General features: G+C 48.0%; 1 protein-coding gene across 1 annotated transcript in view; it reads right to left on the bottom strand.

Moving 5' to 3' along the window:
• Positions 1–5,391: 5,391 nt before the first annotated feature.
• Positions 5,392–13,188, bottom strand: part of PDLIM4 (PDZ and LIM domain 4) — a 46,309-nt gene continuing 38,512 nt past the window's right edge. The window contains exons 5-7 of the mRNA XM_083871545.1: positions 12,543–12,700; positions 8,672–8,792; positions 5,392–7,816 (exon numbers count right to left, since the gene is read on the bottom strand). Of these exons, the coding sequence (XP_083727671.1) occupies positions 7,612–7,816; positions 8,672–8,792; positions 12,543–12,700 (484 nt within the window). The 3' untranslated portion in view covers positions 5,392–7,611. The remainder of the gene's footprint in view (positions 7,817–8,671; positions 8,793–12,542; positions 12,701–13,188) is intronic.

The following is a 13,188-nucleotide window of genomic DNA, read 5'->3' on the forward strand; positions in this document are numbered from 1 at the left end:
GAGCATCGCTGCAGCAGAGATCACAGAGGGGGATGTGGGACTGCGGGAAGGCAGCACGGAGTGGGAGCGATGGCTCGGCGTGCTTGGGGAGGAGAAGCACATGGCTACATTTATCTGGCCAGGCAGCGATCTGCTGCTGCTTCGGATGCGGGATGAAGGACTCATGTCATGAGAAGATTCAGGTATCTCTTGTTTGGAGAGGACGTCCTCGTGCCGTGCCTGGGCTCCTGAACAGCCTAAGCTGTTCCCAGTGATAAGAGCAGGGTGGGGACGGATCAGGGGCTCCCAGGCAGCAGCAGGCAGCAGCAGGCAGCAGCCCTCCACCTGCCCTGCCCTGAGGTTGTGCAAGAACCAGAGTAGAGAAATGCAATGCATGCCTACTCCCATGAGGAAATTAGGGATGTGAAGTGTATTGTCTTAAGCATTAATGTTAATGCAATCAGTAATTATCCAGTCAACAGTAATTTATTACAGAGGACTAATTCGCAGAGCTCAGAAATAACTGTGGTTAGGCTGCAAATTTAGCATATCAAAAGTAAGTGGTAGATACAGACTCAGTGAGTTGTAGATTATGTACTTAGGTTTATCTTGTTTGCAGTTGCATGCTTAACATATTAAAATTTCACGTGTCTGACATGAAAACTCCACAGGGTTTTCTCTTATATTGTGAACCTGAACAAATTAGTTAGAAAAATCCCTTATGTTCTGGCCAGCTCTGCCAGAGCACTGCTGCAATCACCATAGCCCAGAGTTTTTGCTGGGTGCTCCCCAGCTTTCAAAACCCACTTGCGATCCAACATCAGGGGTGCTTTAACATAAGCATGGAGATTATGAAAGCCACATGAAAACAGTGGCCAGTGAATGCAGTGAAAGGCTTAGACTGTTGTAGAACAAATTCACTGTAGGGGAAGGACCAGTCCTAGTTCTTGCAACTGACCCTTCTTAAAGAGGTCAGTGCGTGTGTCCAGAGAAGGGCAAAAGAGCTGGGGAAGGAGCTGGGGCACAATTCTCATGAGGAGCAGCAGAGGGAGCAGGAGGAGCTCTGGAGTATGGAAGGCTCAGTGGGGATCTTCTTGCTCTCTACAACCCCCTGAAAAGAGAAGGTAGGGAGGTGGGAGGTTGGTCTCTTCTCCCAAGGAACAAGCAATAGGATGAGAGGAAATGGCCTCAAGTTGTACCAGGGGAGGTTTAGGTTGGATATTAGAGAAAATTTGTTTGTGACACTGGCACAGGGAGTGGTGGAGTTAAATCCATCCCTGGAGGGATTTAACACACATGAAGATATGGCACTTGGTGACATGGTTTAGTGGTGGGCTTGGTAGTGCTGGGTTTTTTTTCACCAAAACAATTCTGTGATTTTACCACAGCCTTATAAAACACACTTAAAGCTATTACATGAACAGCATGTGGGAAATGAGGTCAGGGAGATTCCTTTAAAGTGAAGTCAGATGCCAAGGAGCCGGCAGAGGAAAGGAGGAGTATTTCATTACAGGGGGAGACGGAACAAATCTTTGAATGGCTGAGAATGCCTCTAGTGCAGGCACTTGGTTCTTGTGGAAGCAGGAAGCTGCACCAATGGCTGCTGGATGCCACAAGCTGCCCCCAAGCTGTGGAGGAGCCCAGATCCCAGCCTCATGTACAGTCACATTACCCTCACCCAGTGTGACACTGTGCTACTGCTGGCATCAGAGGTCCTGCTCTGATCCAGAGTGGGCTGGTACTGCCCACAGCAGCTCTGCTCTTTCTGCTAGAGCACAGCCCCTTCAAAGGGATCCTCTGCTGTGGTGGGACAGCTGTGCCACCCTCCCAATAGCCATCTTGAGAACTGGGAATTAAGAAAGCACATGATAATTTAAGTTATGTGGATTGTATAGCACTTGGATCACATGGAAACTTGCTTATCAACAGGGCAAAGCAAGATCCACTTTGTATGTAAGTCTGCAGTGTGTCCTTTGAGGGGCTCTATGCCACCCTGCTGGAGTGTGGTAAAGGCCTGTTCTGGCCAAAGCCCTGGCCTTGCCCTCCCACCTACCTGCTGCCTGCCCTGGAGTTGGTGATCACATCCATCAGGGTCACATCCCACTGGACCAAGGGCATCTGGGAAAAAAGTTATCTTTGGCAGCCTTTAAAAAGGCTCTTGCTACATCTCAGCCTTTCTGCTCTCTCAGCAATATAGTTCAAGTACCCCTTGAAGCAGTGCCAAGAGTTTCCTGATGCTCACCTGAATCCAACTTGTGGGATTTGGAGCTCTTAGGGGCATTATGGCCATCACTTGCCAGTTCCTGGTAGTGGTGAATGAACTTCTCCTAAGCAGAGCTCAGCAGACAAACATTTGGTGTGAATGATTTTTCATCTTATTTGTGGTAGGAATCCTGTAAAAGATGGAGTAAGGATGCCTGTCTTCAGCACATTTGTGAGGATTTGGGATAAACCCTTCCTTCCCACCTACTCAAATGCAGTCAGCTTTCCCAGGCTATCCACCACTCATGAAGGACTTTAGTAATTTTGCCTGGTGGAATGTCACTCCAGCTGGGGAACAGACATTGCTTTGGCCCTGGCAGGGACTAGCACACACTTCCTCTGCAGCAGGAGCAGGTGCATCGAGGCAAACACGTTCTGCTCCCCTGGCCCCCAGCCTTTGGGTCAGAGCTCAGTGATGTGGGTCAGGGCTGCATCACAGCAAGGAATCGCCAGAGGTCTTGCCAGACAAGAGACGAGATGCTCAAGCCCATCACTACGGTGTAAAACGACCTCTCCCGGAGAGATCATTGCCACAAGTTTCCCGAAGTGCTGCCCTCGGGTGGATTTGGCTGTTCTCGCTCGGGAACCTCCCCACCGCCGGGACTCCTCACAGAACTGGCTCTTGTCTCATCCTACTCGAAGCCGCTGGATATTTCAGTTTTCAACACTAGATGGAGCAGGAGACAGCACAGCGCCCGGATGAAGCTCTGCCTTGCCCCATGGGCCTGCACCCAGACGGCTCCTCTGCCCCTTATGCACTTCCCACATCCTTTATAGACCCCTGCAGCCCCTCTGCCCCTCATCTGCCCCCACACATCCCTTATAGCCCCCTGCACCCCAGGCACACCCACTACCACTATGTCCCCTACAGATCCTATACATTCCTCTGCACATCGTTCATCCAATGCCCTCCTTTACATCCCCTGCACTCCCCCAGATGTTGGGAAAACCCCTGGGATGTGCTGCCTGGGGAGCTGGATTCTCCATTCCAAGGACAGATTAGACACCTCTTGGGAGGGTCATGGGCAGGTGGTGCTGCCTGGGGACAGGGCCAAGGTGTGAGTGGCCTCCTGAGAGCCCTTCCATCTGCATTTTCCAGTGATGGTGTCCATGTCCCACTGATTAGCCCAAGCCCTCCCAACCCACGGTCTCACAGTGCCAGCAGCTTGTGTCTCCTCAGAGTCTGTCAGTTTGGGGAGGACACACTCATCACTGGCCTCCTGGAGCCCTTCAGGTTCGGGAGTGAAGAACTAAGATGTTTCTTAACAGAATAGTTATTCTCATTAATAAAGCCAAAAGCCTGAACCAGGCTTGAGCAGTATCTTTGCAGACTCACTTTGAAGAGAGACCCTGTGCACATTAACTGCCCTGAGAGCAGTACTGGCCCCAGCCCAGGCCCTCCCCACTGGGCTCCCTGCACAAGCAACTGCTTTAGGACTATCTAAAAGTTCAGAATATTTAAGCGTCCTGGTGGAGAAGCCGGTCCTGGCTGGAAGAGCTCTGAGTGTGTTTGCTGGGGAGAAAGAGACAAACAACTTGCAGATGAGTTTGTATAGAATCAGAAGCAGTTTTCTGGGTTTTACTGTATGTGTAGGGAAGATTTTTTCCCTCCCTAAAGTAATTAAAATAGCTTCCTTCATACATGAGAAAGTGGAGAGAGGGAATTTTCTAAAGAGCCTCTTCCCCTCAATCCCCCTCTTATGGCACAGGACATTTACCCTCAGAGAAATGGACAAGCTGAGATTTTTTGAGTCTCTGGGGCAGACAGGCAGTAACAAAAGCAAAGTTAAACAACTCCAAACAAAAGCTGCAGCAGAACAGGGGTGTGGTGGTGGAAATAATGCCTGGCTAAGTAGGAAACTTTAATGATGATACATGGAAAAAGTTAAACAATTAAAACTTCAATCAGTCTGGCCCTGGTCCCACCTGATTTAGTTAATAAATGCTGCACCTCATCACAATGGAGCTTGCGCCTTTTTTTTTCTAAAGAAGAGAGGAGGCTCCCAGTGTTGGGCTGGTGAGAGTAGCTGTGTGGGCAGCAGAGGGTCTGGGGGGTCCCAGTGCTGCCCAGGCTCTCTGGATCCCTCAGTCTCACTGTGGGGATCACCCCAAGGGGCTGAAGCCCCCCAGCATCAATGCCCAGGGCAGAGGGGCCAAGATGGTGGTGGCTAAACCACAGAAACACATCCAACACATGTGTAAACAAGGGTGAATAGAAAAACCACTAATTGGAGAGTCATAACCATGTTAATTATTTGAATATGTGGACTAATTAGACATAGAGTTACACAGACCCACACTATGGAAGCCTTTTCTGCCACATGCAGATCCTCAGATTTTGTCTTCTAAATGCACATACAGAAAACAACTTCCACATGTGAACACTTGCCAAATAAAAGCTTTTAGGTTAAATACTGGAGGCACTTACCTCACACCCCTTCTGACTTTCCCACACACCAGGGATTTGAATCCAAATCAACTATTAAAACCAGACCTACTGAGATTGAGCTACAGAAGCAAACATCCCTCTGACACAGCTGCTATCCCCAGCCTGCCCTCTCCTCCCTGTCCCTCACACTCCCACCATCCAGTGAGCTTCTGTAATCCAAGGGTCAGCAATAACCTCTCCTTGGGAAGAAGGCCCAGATCACTCCAGCAGTGACAGCAGTTAACACCTCCACCACTGCAAAATTGTGGATCCCAGTCTGATGTCTGGGACATCAAGTGGGAGAAGGTTCCCTTGGATTGTCACTGTGGCTGATTAAACATCACCAAAAACACTGATTCATTAGCCTTGTGCACAGGCAGATGCAGCAAAGCTCTGGACCATCACAGGATGAGCTGGGTCACACTAGTGGAGAGGAGTCAGGCACCAGTGGGGGAATCATGTAACAGAAACACAGGGGCCTTTCCCACCTCCTCCCACTGGATAGGATGTAGGATCCCATCCTACAGTCTCAAAAAAAGGTCTCAAAAAAACCCCACACCAAAACACAGGCCAAATCTCAAACAAGCTCTCAATGAAATGTGAAAAGCAATTCACATCAGCAATTCCCATGGAGATGCAATTTGTATCTCCAAGATGCTTTTTGAAGTTTATCCAGTGTCCTCCTCACCTGGATACTGGGGGACCCCATACATATGGACCAGGAAAAGGCCAAGTGATGTGAGACAAAACCCATAATACAATTTTATTTTTTGTTTCATACAAACAGCACCCTCCCCCCATTTTATAGTTTAACAGCATTATCTGGTGACAGAGAAGGTGACACTCACTTGTGGCTGCTCCTGCAAACCTCACAACAGGAACAGGGTGGCCTGAAGCCAGGAAACCCTGTGCCGTGGCATGGGCCTGTGTGAGGCAGCTCCAAACTCTGCAGGGGGACCAGGTGAACTGATTACTTCTAAGAAAGGGTATCACGAGATGCCATGTGGAAATACTGATTTGAGGGAACTTAGGATCAAATTTAAAGAACAGCTCTATGCCCAGCATTCCCAGTACTGTACCAGTGTGGCAGCCAAGGAAGACCACCAAGGGTACTGTTTAAAATGAGGGCAATGAACTAACTTATGAACTTCTTGGTGTTCCCTGTATCAGGGCTGCAGACTCCTGGCATTCTACAGGACATGGTCACCATGCAGGTAGAGTCAAACGGGGACAAGAATCCCAGGGAGCAACAAACAGCACCACTGGCAGCTTCAACTGTCTGCCTGGAAAACAGGGAAAGGGATCCTGTGCCATTCATTTTGTGAGTCTTCCATCATGCAGCCAAGCTGTATTCAGTCCCAATTTGGGTGAAGCCTGACCTCTCAAGCTACAGGCACCAGAGCTCAAACCAGCAATATGTAAGGATAACAGAGGATTTCAGAATAAATGTTTCTGATAAGGGCAACCTAAGGAGCTCCAAGCACAGCCCTGCAAACCAGGGCAGTAATGCTTCCCATCTGATTACCATGTCTCCTCATTTACACTTGTCCCAAACATTCCCCTTCAGAGGGTCCAACTGATGAACCAAGGCCATGCAAATACAAGAAAAACATGGTTCAGCACTGTGGAAAAAGGCCATGTTTCTTGTACTTTAGTAATTAAAAATTTCTCATGGCAGAAGGAGGGGGAGGTGGATGTCCTGCTGCTAGCAGGAATGCACACAGCCAGCATCCCTGTGGTACCCAGCTGGAGGGAGTCTGAGGTTGCTGGGAGGCTGGAGGGCACAGGGCAGGAGCTGCTGTGTCCCTGTAAGGCACTGCATGAAGAGGTCTAGATGGAGACCAGTAACACCCTAAAATCTCTTCGGGGTGCAGAACCTGTAGGAAGAAATTACCTGCTCAAATTACCTAGCCCCACCTGGCTGAAAGCACAGCCTTGGGAGGTGGGTATAAATACAATCCTGCTGCCCTGGGACCTGGGGCTCACCCAAGCTCTAGTCATTCCCTAAGTTCCTGGAGGGATTTTAATACTCCCTCCCTGCTGGGAGGCAGACCCAGATAGCAGCAATCTGAGGATCCAGAAATAAAGGACTGCAAAATTATAGCAAAAACTGGGGAATAGTCACAGTGGCCAAAGCAAAGGCAGCTGTGGGCAGAAATGTAGGTGAGGATAATCAAAGGGTGCTCCAGACTACTGCAGTGCCCTTGCAAGGTGTGCTTGAGTAATTAGATGCCAGAATAATTGAATTAGGAGTACAAGGAGGAAGAAAAAGCCTCATCACACACTCAGTGTGGAAATCTCTTGAGAACGCTAATCAGTCCTTGTCAGCCTCAAAATGCAGTTGCCTTGTGCAACTCTTCTCCAGAGAGTTTCATTCCAATTACTATTTTAAGAGACCACCCTTCCTTGGCACATCTGCTAGGATGCAGCTGAGTGAAGCACCCACTGGTATCATCCCGACTCTCAGGGGTTGTTTTTTATCACTGGGGCAGCCACAGGACAGGAGATTAGGGTCAGGACAGAAGAGACAGCTTCTTTTGTTAAAGTGCCTTATTTTCTTTGAGCTTTTAAAACATATTTTAAAACATCTTCAGTAGAAGGAGGGCACAAAAAAAAAAAAGAAAAAAAAGGAATACAGGTTTTATATGAAAGAGAGTAGAGAATTAATCAATATTTACACAGATCTTGGATAAGATTACAGCACAGACTAATAAACCCAACACAGCAAAAAGCAGAGTGTCAAAAAGAAGGGCAAAACCTGTTTGAATGCTTTCAACACCATTCCCCGGAGATCCCAAGTGTAAACGGTTTTATCTAGGAAAAGGCATTTTAATTTGGGCTTTGGTCATGGGGGTTGATTACAGCCCTGCTGCTGCTCGCAGCCGGCGGGAGGACGTGGGTGGGCTCAGGGCCACCCGACCTCTCCAGAGCACAGCCCAGCCTTAGACGAGTTCCACTTTGGCGTTTGGATAAACAGCCACCACGTCATATCCTTCGGGGGGCTTAACCCTCTCCTTGGCGTGCGTCTCGCAGTACAGCTGCTCCTCAATGAAGAAATATCCTCTCTGCTTCAGGTTGAGGCCACAGTCGTCACACATGAAGCACTCGGGGTGGTAGAGCTTGTCCCGAGCCTTGACGATGGTGCCCCTGGGAGAGATTGGGAAAGCTCAGGTGAGGTGGAGAAACGACGAGCAGGAACAGCTTTTGCTGCTGCCTCAAGTAAAACAGAGCAAGTGGAGGAAAACAGCATGCAGGGACATGTAAGGGTGTTATCAGAGGTTCTCAGCCCACCCAAAGCTACCACCTCACTCCAGGCGTGGCTTCACTACACTTCTGCGGGAAGGGATGCTCCACAGCTTGATGCAAAACAGAGCCTTAAACATCTACACTCAGTCCGGATCTGAACATCAGGAGCCAGCATCCTGCAAGGACTGGGGCTGTGCATTTGCAGGCACTATGACTTGTGGAGCAGAGACCCTCAACTCACAGCACCAGCAAGAACATGGCTGCAGGCATTTGCACAGATCACACTCAGCCAGCAAATTTGGCTTGAGCAGGATGTAAATTACAGCAGAATATAAATTGCAATAGGTCATAAATTACAACAGAAAAAAGCAGGAAAACACCTATACTTTCTGAAATAAACATCCATCTGTCAGAGGATAACCCTTCAACAAACAATCAGCTCTTTTCTCAACATTCAAGGTGCTTCTCCCACCAACCCTTGTAAGGTAGTGAAGGAGTGCTGGTGCCATGGTGCTATTCATAGTCCCTGGGCAGCTACTATGATAAGCAGGGCACAAACCATCCCATAAATCATCCCTTGAGAGATTCCCTTAAAAGGGGCAATCCAAACTGTATTACTCAGGTTTAGATATGGTTAGAAAAAAACAGAAAGGGATTCAAGACATTCTGCTATAAATTCTAACTCATGTGCCTGGCAGGACCCAACCCAGCCATGTCCCAGTGTCACTGGGGGTCTCAGTGAGGCCTGACACTTACACGATCCCATTCCTGCAGCGAGTGCACTCGGGAAGCATCTGCAGCCCAGACATGGGACCACCAAGCTTTGGCACTGGGGACTTGATGTTTCGGGGGTTGCTCAGTTTGTCGAGTTTTTCACCTGCCAAGATTTATAAAGACACAGATTGAAAACTCAGCCTCTCAGGGCTGTTTTTTTTTTTCTTCTTTCTTCCTTTTTTTTTTTTTTTTTTTTTTTTTCTTTCTTTTCCCTTATGGCATCAGATGAGTCTGCCTGCCATAACAGGACCTGCAACTTCTTGGAAGTTCCAGGACAGCACCAGCTCAACAGACATAGACCTTGTCAAAATGCAAAGCAGCTGTGATCTAGAGATCAGAGGTTAATTTGGCTGTAATATTACTTACTGAGTTAAGAATCATAAAGAGTGAAGAACTCAGAAAAGCTCCCCCCCAACCAGGAAAAAAAACCCCCACAACATTTCAGGTACACTTGGTAGATCCACCATCTGTCAAGGAGATGTAGATGAAAACACTTCAGAGAATGAGGCAAATTGAACCAAACAATAATAGAATCACATGCACTTTTCTTCCTAGAGCACGCATTTAAGCTCAAATAATCTAAACCAAAATATTGTGATAGAAGATAAGGTCTTCTGAGGCACCAGCCTCCTTTCACAGATGTCCAACAGCGGGAAAGGAAGCAATGAAGATTTTGTGGGTATGAAAAATATCATAGCAGAGTTTTCAATGTTGTTGCTCTCACTCCCTACAGACCATCTACCATCTGCCCTCCAATTCTGGACAACACCAACATGCTTGTTGCATCCCCTGGGATACGTAAAAGCTTCCAGTATTGACTGTATGATTTTTCACAGCTGACAACTGGTCTGTTTGGCATGTATCCATCTACGGTTCCCCTGTGATTGCCTAAGGTCGTAGAAAGGAAAAGCTCATGAAGAGTGACCAGCTGGCTACAGTTTGGAAAAACAGCAAAAGAGCTCTTGGATGAACAAGTTATTCTCCAGAGTTCTAATCTGCCACACTCCCTGAGCTTCCATGGTGTTTCAGTCCAGGGTCCATTGTAAATATGTGCTTCAAGCCCTGATGCCCAGAAGGTCTCAGCAGGACACAAACACTTTTTGACCATGCTCTATGCCAGTTTTGGCAACTTTCGAGCAAAATCCAGTGTAAGTTCCTCCCACAGCTCCAGGAACATTGCTGCCTTTCCTAAAGGGAGCTTTTAGTACCTGGAGCCTGATACATCACCACTGCTGGTTGCTCACAGACCCCGGGTAGGGTCACAGGATAGATACATTTTGAATGAAGGGTTGAATGAAAAGTTTCCTTCCATGGAGAAGCACCTGCTCCCCTGTCTAGTGTGTCTCAGGTGTGCTTATTGTCCTGGGCCCAGATGGGAAGGAGGGTGCACACCTGACTTGTCCCCTGGGGTGCACAGGAACCTTTCACACCACAGCCGCCCTCTCCAGCCATGGCTCTGACACAGCGGCCAACGCTGCCAGCAGTTCCAGCCAAGTGGGTAAAACCAAAAGGACAAACTTCTCACCAGACCCCACCTCCCCAAAACACAATACAGTGTTTGGCAGTGCCAAGAACTTTCACACATGCAAGAGAGCCTGCCCAGGAGCAGAGCAGGGCTACTCCACCCCAGGAGTTTCCCCAGTACTCGGCTGGCTCCAGCCGAGCCCCTTGTTGAATCCTTCCGCTGCCTTGCTGGGAATAAACTGAAGCAACTGCTCAAGCTGTTGGCTTCCCCCAGCATGAGACACAGCATGCTTGGACTAGACATGCTCATCTGCCAGCATTTAACAGTTAAGCTGTCACTGCCTCTCATGCAGAGTGCTTGGATAAGCTGCTTAAAAAACGGAAAGAAGAGAAAAAATAAAAAAAAAAAAAGAGGGATTTTACAGCAAAATGAACCCTGCAGAGAAGGCTGCTTCCCATCTTCCTGAACTGTGTATAATTTCCTTCTATTTACCAGTCTAGTCTCATGGTGATTTATGGTCTTCAGCAAGGCAGCAAAGTGCTTTAATTCCACAACCTCAACCATGCCACCCCCGTTACTGCTGGAGTGTTTGTCCTTTCTGGGTCAGGGGTGCCTACGAAGGTGGGCACTGCCATTCCTCCAGCCTTCACCTCAGCACAAAGCATTGCCCCTTAAGGGTGTGGGATAGGGCTAAAATGCTTCCAGTAGAAACACATTGCATATAAAACAGGTTGTTGTCCAAGACACTCAGCTCCTTGAGAGAGGAGAGCTTGACTTTAAAAGGACAATGCAGAGCAGGCTCAGGTCAAAATGTGTAATTTTAGGCTTAAGGAAAAAGGAGTGGGGTGGCAGCTGTTAAATAAACCCAGCAGGAACACTTGGGATTGAAAACGTGCTGGAACATCACAGAGCTTCATGCCAAGCAGAGATGCTTTTCACCTAATTTCTCATCCCTTGTGAAATAAACAGTGTTGGAATGGCCAAGGCATAAGTGAGGCTGTGCCTGCAGGCAGTCACACATCCCCTCCAGACTAGAGAGAGAGAAAGTAGAACCCAGGTGACAGTGACTACTCCAGCCTGTCCTGTGCTGGCTGGTACCCAAAAGCAGCCTCTCAGGCTCCAGGCAAACTTGTGGTGTTACACTGGTGATGGGACAGTGGCAAAAGAATGCTGATAGCACACATCCAGGACTGGCTGGACAGTCCCAGAATGGAGACTTGTCCTGGCACCTCTTTGTTCCCCATTCCCCCAGTCCACAGCCTTTTCTTTCTCCCTTCCTACTAGCACTGGGTTTCTGCCAGCCCAGGGCTGCAGGATGCAGGGGGAGGCAGGAGCAAACCAGCAAAGCTTGAATTTTGTTCCCTTTCCCTGGCACAGAGAAGGGAGAAAGGCAGCAGCATTACTAATTGGGATTAACACAGTCACTTCCCATCTGCTTCTTCCTAATGAGGAGACTGGCAAAGCAGCAGGTTTGTCCTTGCTCTTTGGAGGTCTTGAAGGACCTGAAGGTCCAACTGGGGCCTGTATTTAACATCAGGTTTTTTGCCAATTCAGGGGCTGTAATACTAATAAAAATATAATAATATACCCAGTGCTTCTGAGGTTGATCCCATCTCATGCTTTACAACTATGACTCAGTCCCACTGAGAAAACCAATACTGGTGGAATTCCATGATGATCAGAAGTTATCTGCAATTGTGCTTCTTGTGAAGCAAGAACCAACATCCTTCTAGTCAAAGAACAGACTTCTTCAACATTTTAGACAAACAGAAACTGAAGTGCAACAGCCCAACTTGCTACCTCTCGTGGCTCCATAATGAGATTTACAGCAGTTGGTATTTTCCCATAAAATGTATGTTCCTGGATTCACAATGATTGGAGTATGGGGCCCTTGGAAGGGAGCAGAAAGAGGAGACTTGCCCTGTAAGACTGTAAAGCAAAGCCTAAAAATTTGAACATAAAAGCTCTAATAGGCTTAACGCTGAAAGGCAAATAAAAATAAAAAGAAGCTCAATTGTATAGACTGGGGATCTTATTATTTAATGTGTTAACGACATGGGCAGGAAGCTGTGACAGACCTGAGAAGCGAGCCAAGAGCTCCTGATCTCTATCCCTGCCTTGCTGAGGACCATCCCACATCCTTATGCAAATGTCATTTACTTAACCAGACCAGGTTCTCCAACAGTGATCTTACACAACCATTTAAGGCCATCACATTTCATAAACCATCTCAGAAAACAGCTGCCACACTGGTTACAAATCCAGCTTTCACACGGTGCTCAAGTCAGGCACAAAGTTTGGTAAGTAGGAGTATGTGAAACACTGATTTGAAACCTGCCATCCCGGTGGTCTCCTCACAGGAGGGTGCTTGGGTGCCAACCTCCTTACCATTCTCACTGGCCTCCAACATGCCCTGTAAGTAGCGGAAGGATCCAGACTGCTTTGGCTCTGAAATAGGCTTTTCATAATCCTGAAGCATCTTGTAGACATCCGACTCCACATCAATCCCATTCCTGTTCCGTGGGAGAGACTTCACGGGGTCAAAGCTGGTTTAAAGCAAAGAAAGAAAGAAAGAAAAGCTCCAGTCAAACAGAAACAGCTACTGTCAGCTCATCAGGGAGGTACTGAAATCTCCACATTCCCACAGATTCAATTAAGCACCTCTGTTCCCATGTGTTTCCCTGCCTGGAGGTATGTCTGGCCCAGGAACAGTTGCTGAACCAAGGAGGTTGGGGTCCAATTGAGCAACACAGCAAGAGCTGGCCCAGTTACTAGATGCCTTCAGGAAAGACGGCAGCTGCTTGCAAACGCTGTAAATTGCTTTGCCACCTATGGGATTTATTGAAAAAATGGGAAAAAAAAATGCATTTCATTAACTATGTAAGGCCATGGCATGCAGGCACTCGTTGTAAGGATATCTGGAGAGTGTGTGCCAGGCAGGACAGCAAAACCCCTCACCACCCACAAGTGCCTCCTGTGAAGGTGGTGTTACTGTAGGTACATCACAAACACAGACCACAGCTTAACTGAGAAA

This window comes from Zosterops lateralis, assembly GCF_965231275.1.
Source record: "Zosterops lateralis genome assembly, chromosome: 14".
In the NCBI taxonomy this organism is placed as follows: domain Eukaryota; kingdom Metazoa; phylum Chordata; class Aves; order Passeriformes; family Zosteropidae; genus Zosterops; species Zosterops lateralis.